General features: G+C 41.0%; 1 protein-coding gene across 6 annotated transcripts in view; it reads right to left on the bottom strand.

The window, feature by feature from the left end:
- Nucleotides 1–12,490, bottom strand: part of NAV2 (neuron navigator 2) — a 386,104-nt gene that overhangs the window by 149,471 nt on the left and 224,143 nt on the right. For all 6 annotated transcript variants that reach the window (XM_077179507.1, XM_077179509.1, XM_077179504.1 and 3 more), the window contains 2 exons: nucleotides 4,859–4,976; nucleotides 1,543–1,595 (listed from right to left, as the gene is read on the bottom strand). In XM_077179507.1, coding sequence (XP_077035622.1) covers nucleotides 1,543–1,595; nucleotides 4,859–4,976 — 171 coding nt within the window. The remainder of the gene's footprint in view (nucleotides 1–1,542; nucleotides 1,596–4,858; nucleotides 4,977–12,490) is intronic.

The raw sequence follows: 12,490 nt of genomic DNA, 5'->3' as shown, positions 1-12,490 counted from the left end.
ACAACACTCTTTTTTACAGTCAGACAACAAAGAGCTCTGTAACCATGTGCACCTGATAAAAGCAAGCCATAAGCATAATTCTCATTTTTCTCACATGAGGAAAACTGCAGGTCTGATGAGTGGGGGGTCAGTCCCACCCACTGCAGCCTCCTGAATGAGCAAGTGGAGTAACATCAGAGGAGGCAGCACGGACCAAATGTGTCCTTCCAGCCCTGTCCAGCATTCCTGACCCAGCACGTGCCCCCTGCATGCCTCTGGTTATAACTTGATCCAGCTTTCAAAAGCAACATGCATCCCACTATCCAACAGAGCAGCACTTTCTCTCCATTGAGAACAATGACTTGAAGTGACTTTTTTAGCTGCAACGTCCTGGAACTGGTTACAGACTCTGGTCCTGAATGAAATTCAGTTCTTAAGACACACTTGTGGAACATTAAATTATAGTAATTGTCAAAATTTCCTCATTATTTATACTCCAGACAGCTGCTGTGGCTACAGTGAGAACAGCAACCACCCTCTTCAAAGCAGCAAAAAGGAGCACTGATAAATCTTCCTGATGGCTTGCTTTCTACAGAGTGCTTGCTCCATGCTTTCAACAAGATTGATAACTTCCAAGATCCAGCAAAAAGCCAAGAGAGAAGAGCAGAACAGAGTGTGAGTTTTGACTTAGGACGTCAAGCTCTCCTTAAATCTTTAGTTCATTTTACTACATGAGTGGCTGTGCTCATGCTGAAGTCATGAAGGTAGGGGCAGACAGGAACACTCATAAAAATAAAAAAAAAACATTAAAAAAGCTTCCCACAGAGAAGAGATATCCAAGTGTCCCAAAGCAAGTATTTGCAATGCCAAAGGAAGACAATAGAATTTATGCTGCAAAATGACTTTTTCTCAAGATACTTCAAACAAGGTTACTTCTTTCTGTATCATAAATTTTAAAAACTCTTCATTTCAATGCATTTTAAAAACAAGTTTTTTATTATTTGTGTTCTTCATAAAATTCTGCTATACCTTTAGCTTCAGCAATACTCACAGCAAATATACTCCTGAGGTATGATTATACTTTTAATTTTCCTGGACTGATTTCTGGTTCTCCAGGTTTGAATATTAAATACAAGCAAGATACAAACCAACTTCTTATCTGTCAACAAATTGCACCTTGAATTTTATGACATTTTTTCATTTCATTCATACTGCTCATTTACTTAGTTTCATTTCAAAAGATATAGAAACTCTTAATCATACTTTCAAGTATCTAATTCTTTTTTCTATATATTTCTGTTTAATTATGTGATATTTCAGAAATATAAAGTAGCAATATAAAAATAATCTCAATTGTAAATATGTGATATATTATAAGGCCTGATCCAACTACTGTGCAGTACAACAGGGCAAGAACTGTAATATTAATGTTCTGAAGATTATACTTTTAGTCCACTACTGTGAAAAATTAATTAAAAATTGTTACTAAAAGTCTCAGACATTGAAGTCTGAGACTGTCACTCAGCCACTCACACACAAACAACAGACCACTTTACTACTTACCATTTGAGACCTGTTTTTTGGGCAGCCATTGATGTCTTCAATCTTTTCATTTGCTGAAAGGCAAAAAAAAAAAAAAAAGAGGCAATAAAGCAAAAAACCTAAACCAAGGGCATTTATTCCAATGATTCCTTGAGCACCTGCTGCCAGCTCAGTGAAGGGGTTTGGGATTGTGGCCGTCCCGTCCAAGGGAACGTGTGAAACACTGAGAGCCACAAAAAGGAAAAAAGCAGCTGGGGTTCTCCACTGGGTCCTGCCTCCAGAGACAGCTGGGGCAGAAGGCAACTGCTCTGACAACCTCTTGTACAGTGACAGGGAATTCCTTTCAACTGCAAGAAGATGTGAGCTCTGGAAGCTGAATCACTGCTGGGTGCAAAAGTGAGCACTGCACATACAGAGATGTTAGCATGGCAGAAGGTTTGTTTGCAGAGTGAATATAGGTTTGAAATCCAAATGGTAAATTTATGATCAATACTAATATTTTTTTTTTCTTTCTTTCTTTTTTAAAGCACAAATCATGAAACAACTTTCAAGATTCTTGGCCATGGCTCACATGCTACCCCAGCCTGCAGAAGAGCAGAGTTTGCATCTTTAGAAGAGCACAGTTTGCATCTTTAAGGTCAGAGGTAAAACAATGAAATCCCTGAGGTGGACAATGGTCAAGAATCTTGACCATTGTCCAATCTTGCCTTAGAGTCTGAGTTTGCTCTGTTTCACCTTTCAGCCTTGGATGCTGAAATGACTTTGTGTTTGAGTCTGAAGAACCAGTTACAACCAAAGTCCAGTTTCCCATAGCTATTTTACTGTAATAAAGGCAGGCACTCACATCCCATTTGATTCATGCATTAAAAGCTGTATTTTGTTCATGTGTTCTCAGGACACCAGTCAGAACTCCATCCACTTCACGGATCCCCTCTGTCAGGAGGACCACATTTGGCACAATGTTCCAGTAGCAGTCATAGCCATGAGAAACAAAGCAGTAACAGAGCTTCACTCTTGCCTGATAGCTCCCATTTTACACACCCATGACACAATGCAATGAGAAACTGATGCTAATCTGAGAGAGACTGCAGCTGAATTCACAGTGTGCTCCCCATCAGCCTCTACACATGAAAAGCACACGCTGCTTCCAGGAATGCCATCTCAGGTTTGGCCATACAGAAACAGAGATTAATTCACTAAATGCTATTTTCCAAGTCCTGTGCACCCATCTCGTAATATTAAATTTATTACACTTTTAAAAATTGATAATTGTACTGCTATAAATTGGCACCATTCACAGCTACTTGAAAGCAGACTAATGAACTTGTGAAGGAGGTGTCTCTTGTTTGGGACACATGGACAGAGATACCTCCAAGAACCCAGGCCATACCCAGTGTGCCTGCATTCATGGATTTAAATACAGCTGCTGTGTTTATATGGCATTACTAAGGCATATAGGACTTACATGTTCTTTTACAGGCTCATAAATTTTGAACTGAAATGAACCAGGATGGTGTGAATGCATTTTAATTGACTTGGGAATAGCTGCTTTTGCACATAGCACACCATAACATAAAAAAAAACCAAAAAGCAAAAAACCTCTCCTGCACTGCATATCAAAGCTTTCTTACTATGTAGTTAGGAAAAAAAGCTTGGATTTTGCAGGCTACAGAAAAAGCTGCTTCTGTGTGTGAAAGCCCTCCTCATCTTTGTGACAATGAGATGCAGCTGCCTAAAGCCATACACAGCAGAAACAAATTACTTTTCTGCACTATTAATTTGCTGGATTAAACTCAGAATGTTTAAATATGACCTTTCTTCCACATGAAAAAGGTTCTTCAAAAAAGAAATCCTTCCCCTCATACTTCAACTTTTGAAACCTTGCAGACCTTATCTTAAATATTAGCCAAAAGGCAGCTATAAAAATGACCAGAAAAAACAACCTGCAAAGGTGATCAAAGCAATAACTGGTTATGTACTTTAGAAGGAATAATTTGAATTTCATAAGGGTTTTCACGTGTCAATACTCAAAGAGCTACATTTAAATATTTGGTGGAAGGAACCAAGTCCACATTTTGATGGTGGTATTCTTGCACACATGCTCTCATGCAGAAGTTTCCTACAACTGTGTTAAGGCAGGGTAGCAAGACAGGCATGAAAGGAATCAACACCTAACTGCTCCTGGGTTTCCAAAACCCCTTCCTATTAAAGGAAAGGGCTATAGGAAGGAGCATTGTTCAAAGTGAATGCCTGTCAACACGCAGTCATCAATTCATTCATGGCCTGTTTTTACACCTCTGTAACTGCACGGGCAGGTCTGCAGTGCTACTGAGATACAGTGCTGCTCTACAGCAGAGAGACAAAATCTTTTTGAACATATCCCAGTAGAATCACTGGAAGATGTTTCACTGTGTCACCCCACAACAGGGCTTGCAGATCCCTACCTCAAACCCAGCAGCAGCTCCCTTACAGCATCTCAAACACACATCATAAATATGCATGCACTGATGTCCTGCTCCTTCATTGCCTGCTTCTTAATTTGCATCTCAAATCTGTCAGTTTGCTCCTAACAATGGCTGTCCTAATTCCCATTAGCAGCTTTCCCATTCCATCCATCTCCATTGGCCCATGCATGTGTTTTGTGGCATCCCCAGATGGATGAGCTTCTGAAGGAACTAATGAAGGATCCAGGCCCAAGGGAAGAGGGACAATATGCAGCTCCACATGGAGAAAATTGTTCAGAACTTTCATTACCCACGAGCATTAATGCACTAATTTAAGAGAACTAAAGGCTTTGGATAAAATAACTGAGCCTGCACTTGAGATTTGTCCTAATGGTAAGTGATTTTCCTCATCTGAAAACTCGTTATCAAACATTTCTTTTTCTGCCACACAAAAATTACATCCTTTCTCCTTTCCCAGCTGTATATATGGATCTCCCAAATCCAACTGGAGGCAGGAGGTTCAACACAGGAGGCAACATCACTGTGAATTATATTCAGACCAGTACCCAAGAGGTATTAGAAATAGTGAGGGCTAACAGCATCCTAGCAGAAAAAAAAATAAAAAATCTCATGAGTTGTTTTTTCTAACATTCAGCCATGTGGAGAAATACTGCTGTGTCAGGAGATCTTATCAGCAACATCCAATATTTTCCCACTACAAGACAAGGCTTTTTCAAATTAATTACCAAAGCCTCTGAAGGAAAATGATCTACATAATTCCATGGAGTTTGATGGATAGCCCCCCATGCACTCTGTGTTAGTGTAGAAGATGAAAACAGGGATTGTCTGACTGAGCTGGTGGATACTTGACACAAACACAGAAAGTCACTCACCTACAACTTGGATTATTTCAGCTAGCAGGACTCCATCAGTCACATCTTGCTGTAGATCTTTTATCAATCTCTTGTGACCAGATTTTGCCAGATAGTGATTAGCCCAATCCGTATAAATCTGTTAGGAGACAGACAAACAAAACCAAACTGTTACTCAACCTGAAAAATGACAAGTCTTTGTTTATCTCAGTATCCATAAGGCTGGTTTCAGACCACTGCCTTTTTCTTTCCCCTCTTCTAAACAAGTCAACAGCATCAAAATTCAAGGCTTTGAATATGGACTTTTTTATTCAGCAACCTGACATCAAAGCCCAAGGCAGATGACAGTGAGCTCCTGGACATGTTACAGCTTGAATGGACCATCAGGAGGCCAGTGGAATATTCTACAGCAGCAGTGAGTGTGCACAAGAGATTTCAATTACCACCCAAGCTTTGGTTCTTTTCCCAAAAAAGCTTCTGGTAGATATTAGCCATACAGCAGATTCATTGTGAGGAAACTCCTTTATTGTATTAGCAAAGAAACGTTTAAAGGTCCTAAACATCCACCAATTTTAATAAATTCCATCTCAGAGGTTAAACAGGCCCATTAAATCACTTTTAATCTATTATGCAAACTTCCAGCTCTTGGAATTTATTTCAAAATGTATTACCTGAAAACTAAGCAGACCAAGCAGCCAAAATCTCTCTTTAATTTGCATTAAGCACTGGTTATCATATGCCAGCACAACTTATTCAAGATCTCCAGAAAACCTATAAAAACTTTTCATGCTAGGTTATCAAAAAGAAGCTAAATTATTTCATTATGAATTAAATAACACTATTCTTTGCATAGGAAAATATTCTGAATTAAGATTTTGTAAAATTACCTATTATGTTCCCAAAAAACAGGGTAAAAACAATTAAATATCAGGATTTTACCTTTTAAATATATAAATATTAATGTTCATCCCTACTCTGAAGAGTGTCTAGAATATTGGAAACACATTCATCCCAAGCCAGTCTATCAGTAAGCAGATGTAGATTCCATGTGCTTCCAGGGGCACGAGCCATCCCAACCCTCAGAGAGCCTACAAATGCCTCCACACCAGCCTGAGAGTCACTGCCCCAGAGGGAACAACAGTAGTGAGACCCCAAAAACCCAGGGAAAGGCCTCCCTGTGCACTGCCCAGGAAATGCTGCTTTCCTTCACATCTACTGAGCAATGGGAAGAAGGGAGCGCAAGGAGAGGTGTGGCTCTCCAGGCTGACCAGCTCCAGCTTCAGGAGAGGTGCTGCAGCCCTCTGACCATCTCCATGCACCTCCTCTGCACTCCAGAGCTCCACACCCTCCTCATCCCGTGGGCCCAGGGCTGAGCAGTGCACATCCTCTCACTAACTGACCCACAGCTCCTCACTCCAGAGGCATCCCCAGCCTTGCATTTCTGTCACCGTGATATTGTCCGAAAAATCCCTTCGCCAGCATTCCTTCTCCTGGGAAGCTGGGAAGCTTCAGCTTCTTCCTGTTTTGCTGCTTTGGAATGTGATTTGGAGAATTGTTTACCCAGCTTGTGAATTGTTTTAACTTAATGACCAATCACAGCCAGCTGTGTCGGACTCTGAGTCTGTCACAGGTTTTTATTATCATTCTTGTTTTAGCCTCCTGATGTCCCCTTTCTCTTTCTTTAGTATAGTTTTAGTATATAATTTTCATATATAATTTTCATATATAATATAATATGATATGATATAACATCTAATAGCATATAATGTCATATAACATCTCATAGCATATAAAGTCATATAATATAACATCTCATAGCATATAATGTCATATAATATAACATATCATATCATAAAATAACAAATCAGCCTTCTGAGAACATGGAGTCAAATTCTCATCTCTCACCTCATCCTGGGGACCCAACACCACAACACATTTTCAGTGTGGTGATGATGTCCTCTCTCATAGGAATCAAAAGCCAGCTTTTTACCAAGTTTGGGGGGCAAGTATTTGCCACAAGACAGAGCAAGCTGGATGTAATACAAGGATTGTGATTTCATACTCCTGCTGCACTTGCTGATAAAATAAATGTTCATGTGATAAAATGAAGAGCTGAGGTTTTTGTTATAGTCTTCATAGACTATAGTCTAGTTTTTGTTATCAGGTCTTCCTTTGTGGTTTTTTTTAACCTGTAAAACACAACTGGTAGCAGGCATGAACAAATCACTTAATATCTGAAAGATATGCCCCTATTTTCCACCATTTATCCTTTACTTTCCCCTTCAGAGCAGCAGGATGTGCATTTCCTATGCCAACAGCATCATGGCTTGAACAGAAAAAAACACTGGAACAACCCCAGGAAAAAAAAAGCCCCAGAGCTGAAAAACATCTCAATGAAATAAAGGCTGAGTACACAGGAGTGATTTCCCCAGCTGAACAAGAAAAGGGGCAGAAAACCCACGCTGCACAAACCAGACATTGTGTTCCTTAGCTCCTTTCAGAAGAAAACATTTTCCATAACAGGAAAATATTTTAAAAGATTCAACGACTCCAAGGAACTGGGGTTGGCTTAACCTACTTTTCTGCCACGTGGTTCTAGCTTTCTTATCTAGGAGTGAAGACATATGAGGAAACAGGTTATAAACCATTTACTTTGCAAGTGCAAGGGTCCAACCCCCCCCACGCCTTCAATTCAGCTGACAAGGAACTTATCAAACACAATAACCATGTTTCCTTTAATGGGAAGGCTGCAATGAATGTCCTAATTTGTCACTGAAGGACTTTCAGAAAAGTTAAGATTAAACTTCAATGCATCAGTTCAATCCTGGATCATTTCCATGATGCAGGCAGACAAATCCTGGGATCAGCCCTACAGTTAGAACAGGAGCAGACCCCTCCTGGCAGAGCCTAAAATCACAGCAAGACCTTGAGAGCTAGTAAGGATTGATTTTTTGAGTCAAGTAACAGGATGAGAATGCTTGGCTGGCATTGTAAAACTGCTATCCTGCACCTGCTTCCTACTGCCCTAATTCCTGTTCATTATATTCTGATATTCATATATTCAAACAGAACTGCATCAAAGAAATCCCTGAACTCCCTTAATTCCTCCTGGTAAAGGAGACAACTTGAAAAACCCCAAATACCTGCTGCCTGGTTCACTGCCTATGATAACACCTAAAGAAATTCCCTCTGATAGCAAATTATTCCTGTAAACCCCACTTTGGGTACTGAAGTCAGCCTGCTACAAGCAGAGCTTTTATGCTCATTATGAAATGCACACCAGTATGGAGGAACTATTTGTTTCTGGAGTATTTAAGGGTGTGGAATATTCTTTCATTCCACCAGTTGATTAGGAGAGCATTTCACAGATATAATAAACCTGTGTTGCTCTTAAAAATGTTATCACACAACATTATTTTGCAATATGTGTAGCATGCAAATTATTATTTTTTAGCTGCCTGGGCTATGTATTTGCAATCTCTGAAGCATTCCTAGGCATACAGTGTTACCCAGGCTTGTTGGAGTAGCTCCTCGTGGTCACCACTGATTTTTATGGCACATATTAAGCTAATAACTGAAGCTTTCCAGGATGTTTTTGAAACCTGCTTGTTACAAGTCTTTGTAATGTACCACACAAATAGATTTCTAACGTTTCTTTTCCTTTTCCATACAAACAAGTGGAAAAAAATAATTGCACAATGGCTGCTATTTCTAGACACATGAAATACGTTTCAAAGCACACAGTGTTTTCAAATATTCAAAACCAGGCAAATAATTGGAAAAACAATAATAAAAGAAGCAAGAAAACACTGCTGAGAAACTTGCCATTTCCCTATCTTTGCACATCAATTATGAGTGTTCCTCAGGTATTTTTGAATATTCACATGAAAATTACCTGAACAGTTGTCTAATTAAAAATATACAAATCTTAATATGAAATATTAAACCCACTACAACCCAGGAGACATTGCCTTATTATACACACCAGCATGGGCTTTTAAAACTTTTCAGTGATTTCACACAGTAGGAAAATCACTGGAGGCAGCTTCTTTACTTTGGTTAGTAAAATCAAGTGACCATGGTGATTTGGGCATTATCACCATAAGCAGATCTTTCTGTCCAAGGCAGGTTAATGTTTAACTCAGGTCTAAGTCCCAGCTTCTGTTGAAGGTGGACTCAGCTGTTTGGTAGCTTTTTTTTCCCTCTGTTGTAGTGTATGATCTTAGGAATCCAGTTTTCTGGGAACAAATTAAAAACTTATGTGAAAGATCTTTTCCTTCTCACTTCTTCTCTGCCCCTTTGATCCACCAGATTTGAAATAAGAGCATTACAGTTAAGGATCAATTTTGGAGATATTCAGTACATAATGAGTCATAGCTAAAACACTAAAATGTAGCGCAAAACCCACCGAGGTTTGGGGGAAAAAGAATCCAAATTCTAAAGAAATTGAACTCTGTCTGTAAAGAAAAAGGCCTGAACACTGTCATCCATCAACAAGATTGAAGAATTTTGAAACTTAGTGGGGTTTCTCCCCACTGCCCTTTCCTTGGCCTCACAGCTGCATCTTTAAAGCACATTTCAGATGAGAGAAGGATCTTGCTTTCCAGCCAGGAGACCCTGGAATCCTCTGGCACTCCCAGGCTCCTGCAGCATTTCTGGCTGTGCTGAGAGAGCACACCCAGCACACCTGAGCCCACCTGCCCTGTACCTGAGCACTGCATCAGTACAAAAGGTGCCTTCTGCAGAAGTGCTCGGGTGTTCCAGCCCACACAGCCACCCCCAAGCCCCTGAAGAAGGCTGGGGAGCAGAACTGACCAGCAAAACCAGGATAGAAACCATGAATAAAGTCATGGGAGCAATGAATCCAGGAAGATCCTTTAGAGGATCAGTGTATCCCTGGGACTGCAATTAGGTTAAGGTGCCAGGTCTTATCAGTTTATATTGGTTTTGCCTGAGGGTCAGTATTCTGAAATACACTCATGAAAAGCAAAGGATTCTGCTTGAAAAGAATGTCTCTCTTCCATGCAAGTAGAAAATATGCCTGTATCTCTTCCTTGTTTCTCATTTACACACACACACACAAATCTAATTATAATCAATGCCCAAGTAAATTTTCAAATCTTTCTCTCCTTCCCTTACCATGTCCGTTCCGAATTAATCAGACTCTGATTGTTTTCTCCCAATAATTATCATGAATCAGGCCCTCATGAATCTGGTAACAGCTGAAGAATATCTTTTTGACATCATGCAGCATAATTAGAGCAGAGCAAGGCTTGTTTCATGATTGAATAGCAGGGTTAGTCACACTGATGAGCTCCCATTCCAGAAGAGCCACCACAATGCAGTGCCTGTGCTGCTGCTAACCAAACCACATTGCCTGCTGACCTTCTCAGGGGAAACAAAAACCACCCCAAAACCTAAAAATAGCCACAACACACTGAGATGACCCAAGGGGAATGCCTGCAGTCCTTACAACACTGAGGGGTTTTGGAAAAGCCCCACAGATACTCACTGCTGCCCAGTGTCATGGGGCTTGCACATGTGGAGTCATAAAATCCCAATTTTTCACTGGCAACACTAATTGCAATCTCCTGTTGGTCCATGCTCCAGTCCAACACAATGATCTCACTAACAGATACCACACTGCAAAGCCCAGAGCTGAACAGCTAGAGTCAAAGATTTGGCTGAAAAGCTCATCCCTCTGAAGCATCTCTGGCTCCAAGGAAGCACAGGAAGGATAATGGATATTTTGAAAGTGCAGAGAGATTATGGCCCTGACAATATTTTGCTGAGTTACTGGCAAAAAGGACAACAAGGAAGCAAATGGTAAAAAAAAAAATTAAAAATCAAGTTTAACAGCATTTGTCACACATCTTTTTTTAAAGTTTTCTTACAATTTGTGGCCTCAGTTGCCCCTAAATGGTTCTTAAACCCTGTAGAAGTCTCTATCTGTACATCTGTACCAAGACACAAATTCCACTAAAAGGGTAATGCTGACTCCTCCAGAATGAATTAAACTTTGCACTGCCATCCAAAAACACTCTGGCATGGCTTTTTCCCCAATATAAATCCTTGCAAAACAAAACAAACCAAAACAAATGCTTAAAAAGCAGGACACAGGCTTAATAACATGTCACTCCATTTCTCTGTGACAACTTTAAGGTGTCAGTGGGCTTTGAGCAAAGAGTTCTGCCTGCTCCTTTTCTTTTAGGATGAGGGTCTGAGGACAGCAGGAGTCAAAGCAAACACACATTGTCCTTAGGGGTGCCCTTGAGTCCCCAGTGACTCCCAGCCCAGAAGGAAAGGACACATGAGGCAAGGACTGAATCACTTCTCCTCCCTGGTCCAAGATCCTGGAAACATCTGGAAAGCCGGGATGGAGGGCTGGAGCTTTGTTTACTCAATCCTACCAAGCACCTTGGCACCAAAGGCAGCTAACAGAGGGAGGAAACCACGGGAAACTCCAAGCCTGGGGCAGTGATGGGCTGAATTGCAGGTGGATTCCCTTCAGCAGGCAGGTGAGAGAGCAGCATTGCCTCCCTGGAATGTCACCTATGGACAACAGGCTGCATGGGGCTTTGGGTGACCTGCTCTGGTGGAGAGTGCCCCTGCCCATGGCAGGGGGGTGGAATGAGATCATCTTTAAGGTCCCTTCCAACCCAAACCACTCTCTGGTTGTATGATTTGCAATCCCCTAAACACAGCTGTCACACACATATGCACATAGACCTACCAATTAGTGTCTAACATGATGCCAGGACTCTCAATGACCTGAAGTGCTGGAACTTTGGAGTTATCATCAACTATTGAGAATTGACCCACAACCATCTGCAATTCCCACATTTCTGGGGAAACAGAGATAACTCTGCTTCTTTTTTTTTTTTTTAAATTTCTTAAGGCAACCCAACTAAATTATTCCTTCTACTCAGATGTGCAAGTGTTTGTTGCAACTGCTTTGAATTATTACCCAGCTGGTGGGGATATTCTTCTGAATATTACATCTTACTGGACACTTGTGTACATAAATTAGCCCTTGGAAGTTAAATAGATAAATGGATAATTTAAACACCACTGGGACTACTTATTTCTCTCTCTTTAAAGCCTTATTCCCAGCTGAGGAGGGCTTTTCTCATGCATATGACTACTATTCAAAAGCAATGGGCTGACTCACAGCACACAGAGCCAAGCATATGTGTCAATTTTAGTAGGCCTGCAACCTTTCCAGGAATAGAGCCTTGGACTGTGAACACTTCAGAGCAGGCACTGAGTGTGTTTAGAGCAGATCTTTGGTGGATACTTAACAAGCATCGTGCTTTCAATTGCCCAGCTGGCACCTTTCCTACTCCTTCCCCACTGAATATTCTACTACATTTAATATAAAAGAGGAGCAAAAGAGAGAATTCCTTTTTTTCACCCCAGTTGCAAAGCTTCTGAGCCCTGTCACTGACAGGTGCTGCCTACACAGAGGGCTGGATATTTCACAGCAGAGCAGCAGTTTCCTGTGGAGCAGCCTCCAAGGTGAAGCAAGGACAGTGACTGTGCTGGCATCCGGGCACACTGCACCCTCAATGCTCCCATTATCCATCCACACATCCCTGTCAAGCTGGAGCCACACACACCATGCCAAGCAGGTGCCACTCTCTGATTCCCCCT

The sequence above is a fragment of the Agelaius phoeniceus genome, chromosome 6 (assembly GCF_051311805.1).
Source record: "Agelaius phoeniceus isolate bAgePho1 chromosome 6, bAgePho1.hap1, whole genome shotgun sequence".
Taxonomy (NCBI): domain Eukaryota; kingdom Metazoa; phylum Chordata; class Aves; order Passeriformes; family Icteridae; genus Agelaius; species Agelaius phoeniceus.
The sequence above is the reverse complement of the archived record's forward strand: the minus strand, read 5'-3'. Positions and strand labels throughout refer to the sequence as shown.